This window comes from Erythrolamprus reginae, chromosome 3 (assembly GCF_031021105.1).
Source record: "Erythrolamprus reginae isolate rEryReg1 chromosome 3, rEryReg1.hap1, whole genome shotgun sequence".
Taxonomy (NCBI): domain Eukaryota; kingdom Metazoa; phylum Chordata; class Lepidosauria; order Squamata; family Dipsadidae; genus Erythrolamprus; species Erythrolamprus reginae.
This window is the reverse complement of record NC_091952.1, coordinates 223,200,487-223,215,422: the sequence shown is the minus strand read 5'-3', so window position 1 is coordinate 223,215,422 and position 14,936 is coordinate 223,200,487. Positions and strand designations below refer to the sequence as shown.

The window sequence follows — 14,936 nt, the reverse complement described above, 5'->3', positions numbered from 1 at the left end:
AGCTTTCTGGCATTAATATACTGCCATAATGTACATTTCTTCAATTCTTTGCTATATCTATGGGTCAGACACACATGCACAGAAATACACAGCAAACAGTGTATACCAGTTATACCAGTGATGGTCAACCTTTTTTTCCTCGGGTGCCAAAAGAGTGTGGATGTATGCTATCGCGCATGCATGAATGCCCACACTCATAATTCAATGCCTGGGGAGGATGAAAACTGCTCCCCCCCGCTTCCCAGAGGCTCTCTGAAGGCCAGAAATGGCCTGTTTCCTAACTTGTGATGGGCCCAGTAGGTTCTTGTTTCACCTTCTCCGGGTTCCAAAGGCTTCCCTGGAGCCAGGGGAAGGTAAAAACGCCTTCCCAGAGCCTCTGTGTGAGCCAAAAATCAGCTGGCTGGCACACACATGCATGTTGGAGCTGAGCCAGGGCAACAGCTCAAGTGCCAGCAGATAGAACTCTGCATGCCACCTGTGATCATCACTGATCACTGATCTATACTGTTTGCTATTTGCTTGGTGGCAAATTGCTGGAGCCAGAGGCAAAAAAAATTTCCCTTGGGATTTTCCCCCCAAACTGAGGTGTGTGTTATACACCGATGCATCCTATATTCTGAAACATATGGCAAGTCTCTATCTTACAGCAATGATTTTTAGCAATATTATTGGCAACCATTGCTAGTTCCTTCATAGGCAAAACCCTTTCATATCTTAGTTCCCATCATACCCTCTATACTCCTTCAACCAATTCCAAGCCAAATTATCTATTAGGATGTGGAAGAGAGACTAGAAGACCACAAGATAACAGGATCTAGAATGCTACTTACATATCTGGAGTTAACAAGTTGGAAAAATCTGTCCTTTATTAATTAATTAGGGCCATCGGTTAATGTTGGGAAGTATGGAGATATCAGCATCATTGCTGAAGGATCTACTGTACTATAATTATAATTTTCAGACCCCTTCATCAGATATTTTTGGGAAAGGCAGATGTGTTATTTGTTTGTTTGTTTGTTTCTTTCTTTATTTCTTTATTTATTGTTAGAGTTGGGTCATCAAGTCCAACCCCCTGCCTATGCAGGAACCCTATAGCATCCCAGCTAAATGATAAAGTGAAAAAGCCTTGGAATACAGGTTAATAGTAAGGTACTGATTGAACTTGTTTCTTTAAATTAATTAAGCCTCTCTTGGAACTGAAAATGAATAAGCTCATTAATACTGTGCATTTTTAAAATGAGGCTGAGGGAAACTTGCCCTTTACCAGTTTAATAAGGATTCTTTAGGTGAAAGTAATTGACTCTTTATCCAGCATTTTTTTCTAGTGGATATAAGCCTGGGAAGTATGATAAAAGAATCTTTTAATTTTTACCACCTTATCAGCCATTCAAACATATTTATTAGGGAGCTGCTTCATACAATACTTAGCATCCAATTTCTGACTTCCAAAAATAGGAATGTAGCATCAATTGTCCAGTATCTGCTCATGTCTCTCTTGGGGTGTTTAAGTACTTTATAAAATAATATTTAAAAAACAGAATACAATATTTTAAGTATAAGAAGATGTATTTTAAATTTAAGGAGCTTATAACAGCTTGGGGGGGGGGGTTATTGCCTTTTCTTTTTCTGGCTCTCCTTCTCTGTGGCTGGAAAAAAATAGGAGAAAATTGAATGTTCAGCTGTTGCATTCCACTTTGTTTCATGAGTTACACTCAGGATTTTATTCAAAGACGAAAATGCAAAACAAGTTTAAACAAATAAGTAACTCGAAGAAGCTGTAGCATTCTGAACGTTGGCAAAATGCTATAGACCTGTGCTAAAAATACTGGGAACATAAGACTAGCAAGAATGGGAGATCCACAGGTTCTTCATTCTTATGCAAAACGCTTACCTCTTTTACCCTTAAGAAATTGATGGATGGAATTTTGATAAAATCGCAGTTTTCTTCTGTAATAACTTTAAGTATATCCTGTTTCATCTTCAAAGGGAGTGGTACCAAAGTCCCAAAACAGCTCCCTACACCAAACTTCCAAAATAATTAAAAAGAAATAATAGAAATTAATCAGTGTTATATACTGTATTTAATCACTTCTGCAACTTCTTGTAAGAAAAACAATAACATATATCCTGGATGTTTATACTCATGATGACAGCTGAAATTTTTAATAGTTGTATAAAACCACTGGAATGTTTCGCAACAGTGATGAATGGGTTGAAGAAAATTAAGGCAACACTTTGTGGAGAGTGGGGTTTAGTCTTTGCTGCCACTGGAATTTCTCTCCTGGAAACAATAGGACACATCAGGGATGGATGCAAAACAATCCACCACAGTGATCTCATTTCAGCCAACTCAGTATGGGACAACTTCCCATGGATTAATTAATTTTACTGAAAGAGTAGTAGATCCTTGGAACAAACTTCCAGCAGACGTGGTAGATAAATCCACAGTAACTGAATTTAAACATGCCTGGGATAAACATATATCCATCCTAAGATAAAATACAGAAAATAGTATACGGGCAGACTAGATGGACCATGAGGTCTTTTTCTGCCGTCAGACTTCTATGTTTCTATGATTAATTATACAAGATTTACACAAGTTTTTTTTAAATTTGATAGACAATTTTGAGCTTGTTGCTGCAAGAATACATAAAATGGCATGAACATACTAACTTCTCCAACCGTATAAATTTTCTAAATTAATTAAGAAGACATCTTTTTAGGTAATAACCCGGTTAGTGTAGTCTTTAAGGAAAAAAATATTATTTCAGATAGAGGTTGAATGAAATGCTGTTAAAGAAGAAGCAATATTGGAGGATTGTAAAAATAAATGTAAATCATTTTTATGGAATACAAATGTAAGAATGATTTGGAACACAAGCAAAACTTTCATAAGAAGTTATTTTATACAACATAATAATAAACTTTAAAAGGAGAGACAAGAGAATGGCTATTTTGATTGAGGGAGGAAAAAGAAGAATGAAGACAAATATTTTTCAACAAATTAAGCTTGAGGGACAGTTATCAATTTTAACACTAAGAGAAACACTAACAAAAGATTTGAGTTTGCAAATAAACCAATTTTCATAATTTGGCATACAATTTAAGAGGAGAATATTGAAACTACAGGAGGGAGATACTGTAATAACAGACAATATGTACATGCAAAAAGTATTTCGTCAATTTTATCCCAATTTATACAAAGGAGAATAAATTTCCATGGAGAAAATAGATGAATATTTAAATAAATAAAATTTACTGAAGATTACAGAGAAACAGGAACAAATTATGAATGGACTCATAACAATAAGAGAAGTTCTATAGAAGCTATAACAAAGACTAAAACAAGGGAAAATATCTGGTCCCTATTGTCTGGACTAGATATTGGTTTTTTATTATTAATACTTTGTGGATTAACTTTCACAATCTTTACAAATTATAATTAATTCCATTTTACAGAAGGAAAAAAACATGAATACCTAAAAATGGGCAAGATTTGACTTCAATACGAAACTATCAACATCATTATTGAATAATTGCAAGTTGTTTAGAATGATTGTGGCTGAAAGGCTGAAAAATTCAAAATAATTTTGCAAGAATTTATCCATGAGATATCAGTGGGAGTTTTTAATCTAAAAGACAGTTAAGGAACATTATAAATGGGTTGACCATTTTAGAATATTTGGAGCAACTTAATGAAAACCAATACTGATTTTCTTAGAGGCTCAGAAGGCCTTTGACAATTTAAACTTGTATTTCTTTTTAAAGTTTTGGAAAATATTAATTTTGGGGAGAATGCTACTAAATGGGTAAAATCAAAAGGGCAAATAATGGAAATGGCAATAACATAAACCTGTGGGATATAAAAAGGGACCAAAAAACCCCCTTTGTTGTCTTCTGTTCTGTTTATTTTTAATTGAGTTTTAGTGCAGGTAGAAGATTTTGTGTTCAAATGCATATATTGATTCAGAGGAATTAAAATGTTAATGTATATCTGAAACCAGAACTTTTCTTCTTGGGACCGATAGATAAACAGTTGTTTAAAACTCATAGAATTTTGTTTTTATATATAGCAGGATTACTGTAGTACTGTACTGTAGTACTGTACTCTAGTACTAAAATGGAAAGGTCTAGCATTAAGTACAACAGAGGAAAAGTTGATGAAGCTGATAGAATTTGCTGAGATGGCAAAATTTATTTGTTTGATTAGAGATTTATATATATTTATTTCTTTTGGAAAGAAGTTGTGATTTTTTGTGCATGTAAAACAGAAAAAAAATAAATTTAGGAGCTATGATTTTATGATTAGATAGCCTAGATTAGAAAGAAGAGAGTCGTGATATAACTTTAGAAAAAGCAGTAAATATAACTACAATTATACTATAACAAAACAACAAAAATACAAAAATACAACTGCTGTAAAGATCAGAAATCACTTCTTCGTATCCTTTTTTGTTTTCTTTACTATTTTTTCTACTTTTTCTTTCCTTCTTTCTTTACTATATTTAGTTTGTATTAATCAAACTTTTATTTTTTAAATTTTCAGTACAATTATATTTAAAAGAAATATTGTGTGAGCTGTGTGAACTAGAGAAATAACAAAATCAGAACATGCCGATGATACAGCATTGCAATGAGCATAGACGTGCACTTCCAAAAGAGCTATAAGGAAAATATAACACAAAACAACATAAAATCGGCTTCCAAAAGGCTCATTAAAACATGAAAAAGCATAAAATTTGTAAGAGAATATACAACAAATTTGGGTTTGCTTGCAACTAATTCTAATAAAGGCATCTAAGGCAGGGATGTATACACTACGCGGGCCACATTTGGCCTGTGATGTGGTCAGATCTAGCCTGTGGGGCCATCCTGGAAAATATAAAGGGCCAGCACAAATCGCTATGGCCCAGTGTGACTTTGGCCCAATCTACCCAATGCATAGAGAAAACATGCCAGCAGTTTGGGGAATGGCATCAAGCTGGTCAGCCACTCCCAGAGAGTGACATCAAGCTGGCCATGCCCACTTAGTTGACCATGCCCACCCTGTCTCCCAAGGTCAACCATAGCTCTGATTTGGCCCTCAGTGAAATTGAGTTTGACACTCCTGATCGAAGGGGTGCCCACCTTCTAGTTAAGATTAAAATTGAAAATATTAAGCAAATATGAGGTGGAGATTAGTTTAGAAGTCCCAGAAGTTTTCTTGGCAAGCTTATTCAGGAGTCGTTTGCCATTGCATTATTTCTAGGACTTAGAGAAAGGTCATTCAACTGACTTTGTGCCTAAAATGGCATTAGAGTTCATAATTTCCTGGGTTCTAGCCTCAATTACTACATCAAGCCAATTCTCAGTGCCAGAATTAATGTAGTAAAATATTGCAAAACTAAAGTACATTTATTTTTCAATCAATAGTATTCATAAGAATACTTATAGAAAGGTGCATTTGCTTTACTGTTACAATGGATATACCCTAGCATGCTCAGAAATACATTTTGCCATATGCATAGATTGACTGATAGAATAATACAACTAAGTCTTTAATTAACCATATTTATATAACAAGTGATAATATCTATCACAAAAAATAAAACCCCAGACAACATTCTGCCAAACTTTTCATGCTAATCAGGTTAATTTAGCTCACGTTATTATCATTTATTTAACCCAACATAGTCGATAGCCAAATATGGAAATACCACCAAAGGTTGTATGCCTAGAAAAATTGTTTGAAGTGTTCAAGCAATTCCTTAGGCACCTAGAGGAGATGATCTTTGGAAACCCAGAGACGATGGTCTTATGGCACCAAGCTAGAAACTGAAAGGCTGTGAATTCTTATCCCACCTTAGACTTGAAGTCAGAAGGATAACCTTGAGCCAGTCCACTCTCTCAGTCCTAAGAAGGAGATAATGACAAACAATTTTATGATAATGATGCCAAGAAAACTTAAGGGACTAGTCCAGGTAGTCACCAAGAGTCTTCGTTGACTTGAAAGGATAAACAAAAAATGTTTTTATTAAAGGCATTAAATCAGATTCTGTGCACTTCAATTCTCTTTTCCTTATATGTTTTGAAACAATTGTTTGAGAATAAAAACGTAGGTACCTAATTTGACCTTCTTAAATATTTCTACTAATATTTGCTTAATGGTAGATTTTTGTTAAACTTACCATATCAGATGATGCTGCCTGAGTTGGGTTTGATTCATTTGTATCAGGAGTCTCCTGAGGAGGCACTAAAACAAAATGTCCTCCAACAAGTCTTTTATAATACTTGGTCAGTGGCTTAACAGAGCCTCTTAGTATAATATAGAATCCTTCGTTCGCATTCACTGGAATTAAAATTAAAAAATGTATGATTGATTGATGACATCCATATCTAAATTAAACCTACGTGCTCCTAACTCTGAGATGGTAAATCATTTGATGCTACAATGCCACTGACCACCAAAATGCATGTAGTTTGTCTGACAAAAGTTATGCCCTGTCAAATATTTTGCTTTTTTATAATAGCAAGAAAATAGTGAAAGACATGTAAGTCTGAGTATGGATGTAAGTTTAATTTATTTTTGGCTTGTATATTTGCAACCAGCATATAGTGTGCAGTGCCCATGTGTAGTGTTCTGTCGGGCTCTCTGGTAGACTCCTCCCAAAAATTCACAGGTACAAATTTCAGACACACACACGTTTGAAAATTCAAAACAATGTACTTTATAATGAAAATTCACTTAAACTAAGCCCTCTTTTGGTATAGCAAAGAACACTTGTCTCCAATCAAACTGGTAATTTGTACAAGTCCCTTATCAGTTCTGTGATACTTAGTTTGCAGCTGTGAGGCAATTCACAGTCCTTCTTCTTTCACAAAGTGAAACACACTTTGCTCTGGTTTAGTTTCAAAGCGGGGAAACATCAGCACACAAAAAGTCAAAGTCAGTAAAGCAGTCACGAAACACAACAATCAGATAATCCTCCACAATGGCCAAACCCACAGGCTGCTATTTATAGCAACCTCACTAATTACCACAGCCCCACCCAACCACAGATGGCCTCATTTTCTTTTATAATAATCTCTCAGTTGTTGTTGCCAATGCATCGGTCTCCACATGTGTGGCTGTATCATTAACTCTTGTTCTGAATCCAAGGAGGAGCTAGATAATTGATCTCCTTCTGAGCTGTCTGCCACACTCTCCTCCTCCCTGTCACTCATGTCTTCTTGGTCAGAGGAGCCTTCATCAGCAGATTCCACCGGGGAGGGGGGCGGCAAAACAGGCCTGCAGCATGTGGATGTCTCCCCCGCATCCACAGTCCTTGGGGCAGGAGCTGGGCCAGAGCTAACCACAACATGTAGAACTAAAGTGTCTGTGAAAACACCATTGTGCCCCAACCGTCCTTCTCGTATCATTTATGTTGCCAGCCTAAAATGACATTTTACTTCTTAAAATAAAACCTTTCCATTTGAAACAAAATGTGGAAAATGGCAGAGTGCTCCTTTCTAGGAGCTATTTTATTTCCAGCAAACTTCTAAACCTGCACAGCAGCCCCTAAAGCTTTGTTCTCTTTTTTTTTAAGGAAACAGAGTTATTGGCAGGATGCAGTTAGCATTTTGAGGCATGCCCCCCTGCCCAAAAAGAAGGAAGGGAAGAGGGAATGAAAGTAGTGCTTTGCTATTCTACTTTGTGATTAAAGACTTTGCAAATGAGCACAAATATATTCCCCACATTCCAACTGTGCCCACAATGTATTCCCAATGTTCCAACTAGTCCCCAAAGTTCTGGAACACTTTTCCCATGCTTGTTCATGGTGACAACTCTTGCTGTACTGTAACAAAGATAAATAGTCTTGAGGGATATGAGCCACCACACAATTTGCAACAACTTCTCCCCCCGCCCACACTTTTTACAGATGTTTCATTCTTCAAGTTGTAGCAGCACAGCAGTGACAACAGCTGACACCATTTCTCCTTCCCAGAAGCATTTTCTATGTGGCAGAATGTAGAACCTCTTTATAGGTAGTAGTTGACTTATAACCATTCATTTAAGGACTGTTCAAAGTTAAGATGTTACTGAAAAAAGTGTCAATCATTTATCATACTTAAAACTGTCATAGGATCCAAACAGTCATGTCAGGTGCTTTGGAATTGGAATGTGTCTGTGACAATTGTAGTGTTCTGGGGGTCTCATGATTGTTGTTTGAGACCTTTCCAGCTGGCTTTTGATAGGCAAACTCAATAGGGACAGTTTGATTTGCTTATCAGCTGCATTATGTGTTAAACAACTGCAGCAAAAAAAGTCATAAAATCAGATGTGACTCACTTAACAACTCACTGCTTAGAGACCGACGTTCCAGTCCTAATTTAAATACGTCAAGGATTATCTTTATCCTAGTCGGTCCTAAATTTTCTCACAATGTTATCCTTCCACCCTTTCATTTAATTTTGACCAGTCCCAACTCCAAAATGACCAAGCCACAAAGCAAAACAAGATGGACTCTTCAGAGTTGAACACGTATAATGTCAAACTTAAATAACAGAATGTAAGGATCTTGGAAATCTTAAAGTCCAAAACCTGGTATAGAACCCTTTTCTGCCCTTCAAACTTCCATGTATCTTGGGTGTGGGTGTGTATGTGTGAGAACAATAAATAGGTTTTTTAAGCATATCTACATTGCAGTTTAAAACCATTGTCAATTATGGAGCAATGTTTTGCAGATGTTTTCCATCTGTTTTCAGAGAGATTCAGAAAGCATCAAACTAAAACCAATTGGTGCTTACAATCTCACACAATTGTCAAAACCCGCATTAAACATAACCCAGACTAATTATTGAACAGGAAGGTCTTTCTATAAGCAGGAAAAGTAGAAGTAGAGGGCAAATCTCAAGGAAGTACATTCTGTAGCTTGGAAGTTGGATGAATGCAGGGTGCCCCCTAAAAAATCAAGAGAACAGCATTCCAAACTATTTTTTTTAATATGCCTCACTTTCTTTAGTGTGCCAGATGGATGGGTCTAATGTACAAGTATTTCAAAGCATACAAATCAAGTGGTCATTATTTTACTTTAAAGAAGTACATATTCTGTTTTACAAACTGTTAGATGACATTCTCCATTTGAAGATGTGGGTTTGATCGACCATCTGTTTTACATACAAGTGACCACCAATGTTACAGACTGACTAGGCACAAAACCTTCTCCAACGTGGTAAATTATATTGTTTAAATTCAGTTTTTACTGGAATTATTGTAATTATGCCTACGTTTTCTCTACACATATCAATTAGCACCAGAAATTTTAGATAAGTCTCAATTGTCTCGTTTCCTTTCTCTTGATGCTGCTTTTTCATTTTTCTGGTAAAATATCAGTGGTTACTTTAAACATATCCAAGCAGAACAGTGGCACAAGCTCCATGCTGGTATTACATCCATCTGTATTCAGGGCAGTTTGTCCTTTCACAGATGTGAAAAGTTCATCTTGAACTCTTCATAACAGAACACACAAAGACTTGCTTATATTCGCTGATATTGTTAAGCAGTGGAAATCTTAAGAGTAACAAGAAAATGTCAATAGTAAAATCAGGACTGTTTAAAACACTATTCCTTATTCCATCCATGTAAGAGAATTTTAGAAAGTCAGTTTGATGTCGTGATTAAAGTGTCAGGCTACAAACCAGGAAACTGTGAATTCTAATCTTGCCTTAAGCTAAAATCAGCTGGTGATCATGGGCCAGTCAATCTTTTCCTCAGGCCTAGGAATAAGGCTATGGGCAATCAGTTCTGGAAAAAAAGTTGCCAAGAAAACTCAGAAGCTTTTCCAGGCAGTCTACCAGGAGTCAAGATTGACTTAAAAGAACATACACACACACAAACACACACATACACACACACACTTTTAGATTCAGCCATGACATTAATGCCCGGCCGGCGGTTTAAAACCGCCGGCCGAAATTGCCTATGGGGCGGGGGCGACGGTGAGTTAGCTCTTTTCAGAGCTACGGACTTCCGGGTTCATTTGGAACCCGGAAGTTCGGCTTCTGGCAGCGCGCCAATGAGAGCGCGCTGCCGGCTTGCCTAGGAGGGTCCCAGATCGCCCTATTTAAGGGCGATCCAGATGGGACCTCCGCATTGCGGCATTTGGAGCAAACACCCACCCACCCTCCGCTATCAACAGTGTGTCCTAAGGAGGTCGCCTTGGAGCCGAATAGGAATTTTTTGCGGCCTCCCCTTTAGAGGCGGCTGTTTTTTCACCTATTCCACACTGACGGTGCGGACTGGATTGGTTAGGGGGTGCGGCGCATTTAGATATTTAAATAGGCCTCCCTTTGGTCACTGGGGTTTGGCAGGTTAGGGGCGGAAATGGGCAATTAGAAGCAACTGCACATGCTCCTTTTGGGCATCCTTAAAGGGTGATGGACTGCCTCTCTCCAGGAACTAGAGGTTCGAGCAACGTCGGGGATTGGAGAGAGGATGTCCATGGGAATCACTGGATCCAATTTCCCTCGGGGATTGGAGGGTGAACTCCTCCCACACGACTAAGGGGCATGGCTTGGATCCAGGTGAAGGTGGTACCTTCACCTGGTTCAGCAAGGAGTTCTTGCCCAATATTGCCAAGGAATTTTATGGTAGGAATTTCCACCCCATTAGTTTGGCTCTGCAGGTCCTTAGATTGTTTTGAATTAAATATTCAAATTTACATATTTAAATTTATTTAAATTTATGCTAATTAATAAATGACCCTTAATTAATCCACAATATATGTCTCAGCATCTTTACTCCGCCTCCGGGTGGCAATATGTGTAAGTGGTACGGTGGCCTAGAGGTGGAGCTCTCACCTCACAATCAGGAAACTGTGAGTTAGATCCTAGATAGAGGCAGATATTTCTCTCTCTGGACATATATCTTAGTGTTGGTTATGACCTATAAAGCCCTTCATGGCATCGTGCCAGAATATCTCCAGGACCGCCTTCTGCCGCAGAAATCCCAGCGATTAGGTCCCACAGAGTTGGCCTTTTCCGGGTCTCATCGATGAAACAATGCCGTCTGGTGGGACCCAGGGGAAGAGCCTTCTCTGTGGCAGCCCTGACCCTCAGGAATCAACGCCCGCAGTAGATTAGGATTGCCCCCACCCTCCTTGCCTTTCGCAAACTCCTTAAAACCCATCTCTGCCGTCAGGCATGGGGAAATTGATTCCCCCGGGCCGTTCCGTTTTATGCATGGTTTGTCTGGGATGTATGACTGTTTTTATATTAAGTGTTTTAAACTGTTTTTAATCATTGGATTTGTACTGTGTATTGTTGTTGTGAGCCGCCCCGAGTCTCCGGAGAGGGGCGGCATACAAATCTAATAAATAATAATAATAATAAAATAATAATATCTGCTGAAAATATATCTGCTGAAAAAAACCCTCCGCATTAGCGACAGGAAGGGCATCCAGCCAGCAAACACTCAGCTCCATTCAGTTACTCAGACTCCACCCCGCAACGGATTATGGGGTTGTTAAAAGAGGATAATGATGAGTCCAGTAGCGGGTTGCTACTGGTACGGTAAAGGGCAACGCACTAGTAGAAATCACTGTGCTGTGTGCACAGATTTGGTTATCTTGCATGCACACACATGCCCCACTGTGTTTTTTCATCTGCACATGCGCAAGAAGTAAAATCTTGCAATGGGATGCGATGGGATGCGTAAGAAAGAGATTTTTTTCGTTATTTTTTGCTTTTGTGCATGTGCATTTCCACATTTGGAATACTATGTTCAGTATTCACCTCACCTACAAAAAGATATTGACAAAATTGAACGGGTCCAAAGACGGGCTACAAGACTGGTGGAAGGTCTTAAGCATAAAACGTATCAGGAAAGACTTCATAAACTCAATCTGTATAGTCTGGAGGACAGAAGGAAAAGGGGGGACATGATGGAAACATTTAAATATGTTAAAGGGTTAAATAAGGTTCAGGAGGGAAGTGTTTTTAATAGCAAAGTGAACACAAGAACAAGGGGACACAATCTGAAGTTAGTTGGGGGAAAGATCAAAAGCAACGTGAGAAAATATGATTACACTGAAAGAGTAGTAGATCCTTGGAACAAACTTCCAGCAGACGTGGTTGGTAAATCCACAGTAACTGAATTTAAACATGCCTGGGATAAACATATATCCACTGTAAGATAAAATACAGGAAATAGTATAAGGGCAGACTAGATGGACCATGAGGTCTTTTTCTGCCGTCAGTCTTCTATATTTCTATGTTTCTATGCAGAAGCAAAAAAAAAATCACCAAAATCTCATGTGTGCATATCCCCTAGCATTTTTTCCCCCTGCACATGCACAGAAGCAAAAACACACTGGGACGCGCATGGGCACATGCAAGCTAACCGAAGCTGCGAGCACAGCACACAGGTAGTGGTGGTAATAGGAATCCACCCCTGATGATGACATTATGAATGTCTGCTAGGGGGGATAGGGGAGGAAAAGCCAAAGTAGACAAGCGCATATTGACACAAATACTGTGACTTAGGTATCTATCCCAGATGTTGGTGTGAAAATACCTAAAAGCTGTTGTTGGTTTGTGACATCCCTGATTATGTGACATGTATTGCAATTTTTTGCATGACATTAGACCTGTCAGTCATGTGGATGTTTGATATAAAGGTACATTTGATTTAATTTATATGAAATCTTTGCAATACAGGTTTTTTTTTAAAAAAAGAAGCTGTTATTATTGTGAAATTATATGAAGAAGGAACCATTAATAGAAGCAATCTCACAACTTTTCATATCTCTAGTCTCCCCGAATTTCTTATATAAAATCATCTTGGGAGATTAAAGGCTCATCAGACATGCATTATTTTTGTAAAGTCAGTTTCACTTAAGAAAAAGTCAATCTTGTGTTTATTTTTAGCCTGCCAAATCAGATGAGATTGAAATATTGCCTTACCAGGTTCAAAGAACTGGAAAAGATTGCACATTGATGCAGAGCTGCTTTTTCTTTAAAAGCATAATGTGGCAGTCTGAATCATTAAGATTACCTTTTATCTCGTTTGCACATTAATGGTCCACAGTTTTAGATCCCATTCTGTGCCACTATATTGCAGGTTTTACGGAATATATTAAATCAACAGAGCATCTAATCCAACACAACTGTCCTTGTGGCCAAGATAGTAAACAAGATTTGGATAAAGTTGTTTTGTTTTCCAAATCAGATGCCGGCTTTCACCCCAGTCACAAGTTTTGACCTTAAAATTGTCCTTTTCATTGTCTTAATTTATGCTAATGTAATTCCTGTCTGCTCAGATTACAGTACAGCTAAATCTATTAATAACATGTCCTTTGTTTACTACATTCTTCTTAGTTGGTTTATATCAGTATTTCAAAGGATTAGCATTAGTTAACTCTTACCAATGAACATATTTGATTGATTCAAATAATATCATTTGAATCTTTATTTCTCAATTTTTGTTAAGTTAGACAAAACTGATTTTAAAAAAAAAGATAATGTAAAATCCTAGTTGGAACTCTATGTGTTATCAAAAAATAGAATATCTCTGAATGGCTTTTTGGTGAACTGAAACAAATGATCATTGAGCTAAATTTTCATGATGTATATAAAAAAGCTTAGAATAAGTTCACTTTATTTTTCAGCATCAAGGTTGAATTCAGCCTGAAAGAAGGCAGGTTGGATGAATCTTGTCCTCTTTCTGATATCATAGGTAGTCAATTATTTGAGGAAGCTGTTTGGGAAAAGCTGTGAGTATATAGGACAGTCATGGCAAAACTTTTTTGGCTTGTGTGCCAAAAGAGTGCACGTGTGTGCACTAGCGAGTGTGTATGTGTGTGCCTACACCCAGTAATGGGAAGCCAAATTTTTTACTGCCACACTGTGGGTGTGGCTTAATTGTCATGTGAATGGGTAGAAGTGGCTTGGTGGCCATGTGATCAAGTGGGAGTGGCTTGAACAATCATCATCTTTCAAGTGAACTGTTAAGTCCTCCTCTTACAACCTTACCAGTGTTGCTCGCTTGGGTGACAATTTGCTTCGCGTTTCTCACATTCTCTTTCCTGGGTCTTCCCTCCGCCTCAGGCTGGGTAGCTAGGTGAACAGGTGCTGCCAGAAACATAAATGCTGCCAGCGTCACTTCCACCCACACCTTCTGCTTGCACTTCAGGCGGGAGGTGGCTGTGTGAGGCTGGAAGGGAGCTAGGCAGAAGAGAGGGAAGCTTGTCCGAGGCCAGGAAGGAGGAAAGCAGAAAAAATCAAGGAGTACAGATGCAGCAGCGGGGGGGGGGGGGGGGGGGAAGGAGAGCTGAGCCAAGACCAGTAATCCAGGAAGTGACAGCAGCCGATAAGCTGGAACTGCGCGCACATCTTCATTTCCGCCATTGGAACTGCGTTCCACCCTGTCCTGCCCACCCCTGCCTACTCTCCCGTGCTTGTGCACAAACACTCCCCCATGCTGCCTCCCCCCAACATGTGCACAGGACTCACTGAAGCCTCCAGACTCCTGAAGCCTGAGAACGGTGAAAAACAGCCAAACAGGCCAACCGGAAGTTCAGAAAGGAACTTCCAGTTGGTTCGTTGGTCCCTTGTTTTCTGTCCCCAGGGTTCAGGAGACTTCCTGAGTGAAAATTATTGAAAAGTGAAAATTATTGAAAAGAAGGCTGATAATCAGCAGGCCAGCACACACAAGCACACTGGAGCTGACAGAGGGCAATGCCTTGCGTGCCCTAAGATATGGCTCTGTGTGCCACCTGTGGCACACCTGCCATAGGTTCGCCATCACTGATGTAGGAAAGAAATTACAACTCAATTTCCTCAATACACACATCATGCTTCTCCAGAGGATGAGTGTGGCAATAGGACTTTCCTAAGTCTTTGGGAAAATGCCAAATTCAATCAGCACCCATGTCAGCAGGACCAGGAGAGATTGTCATCTGCTCCTAAAATTCTGATGG

General features: G+C 38.6%; 1 protein-coding gene across 1 annotated transcript in view; it reads right to left on the bottom strand.

The window, feature by feature from the left end:
- The window catches only part of CNBD1 (cyclic nucleotide binding domain containing 1), a 154,817-nt gene that overhangs the window by 61,023 nt on the left and 78,858 nt on the right, over positions 1 to 14,936 (bottom strand). The window contains exons 6-7 of the mRNA XM_070748011.1: positions 6,168 to 6,328; positions 1,892 to 2,026 (exon numbers count right to left, since the gene is read on the bottom strand). Coding sequence (XP_070604112.1) covers positions 1,892 to 2,026; positions 6,168 to 6,328 — 296 coding nt within the window. The remainder of the gene's footprint in view (positions 1 to 1,891; positions 2,027 to 6,167; positions 6,329 to 14,936) is intronic.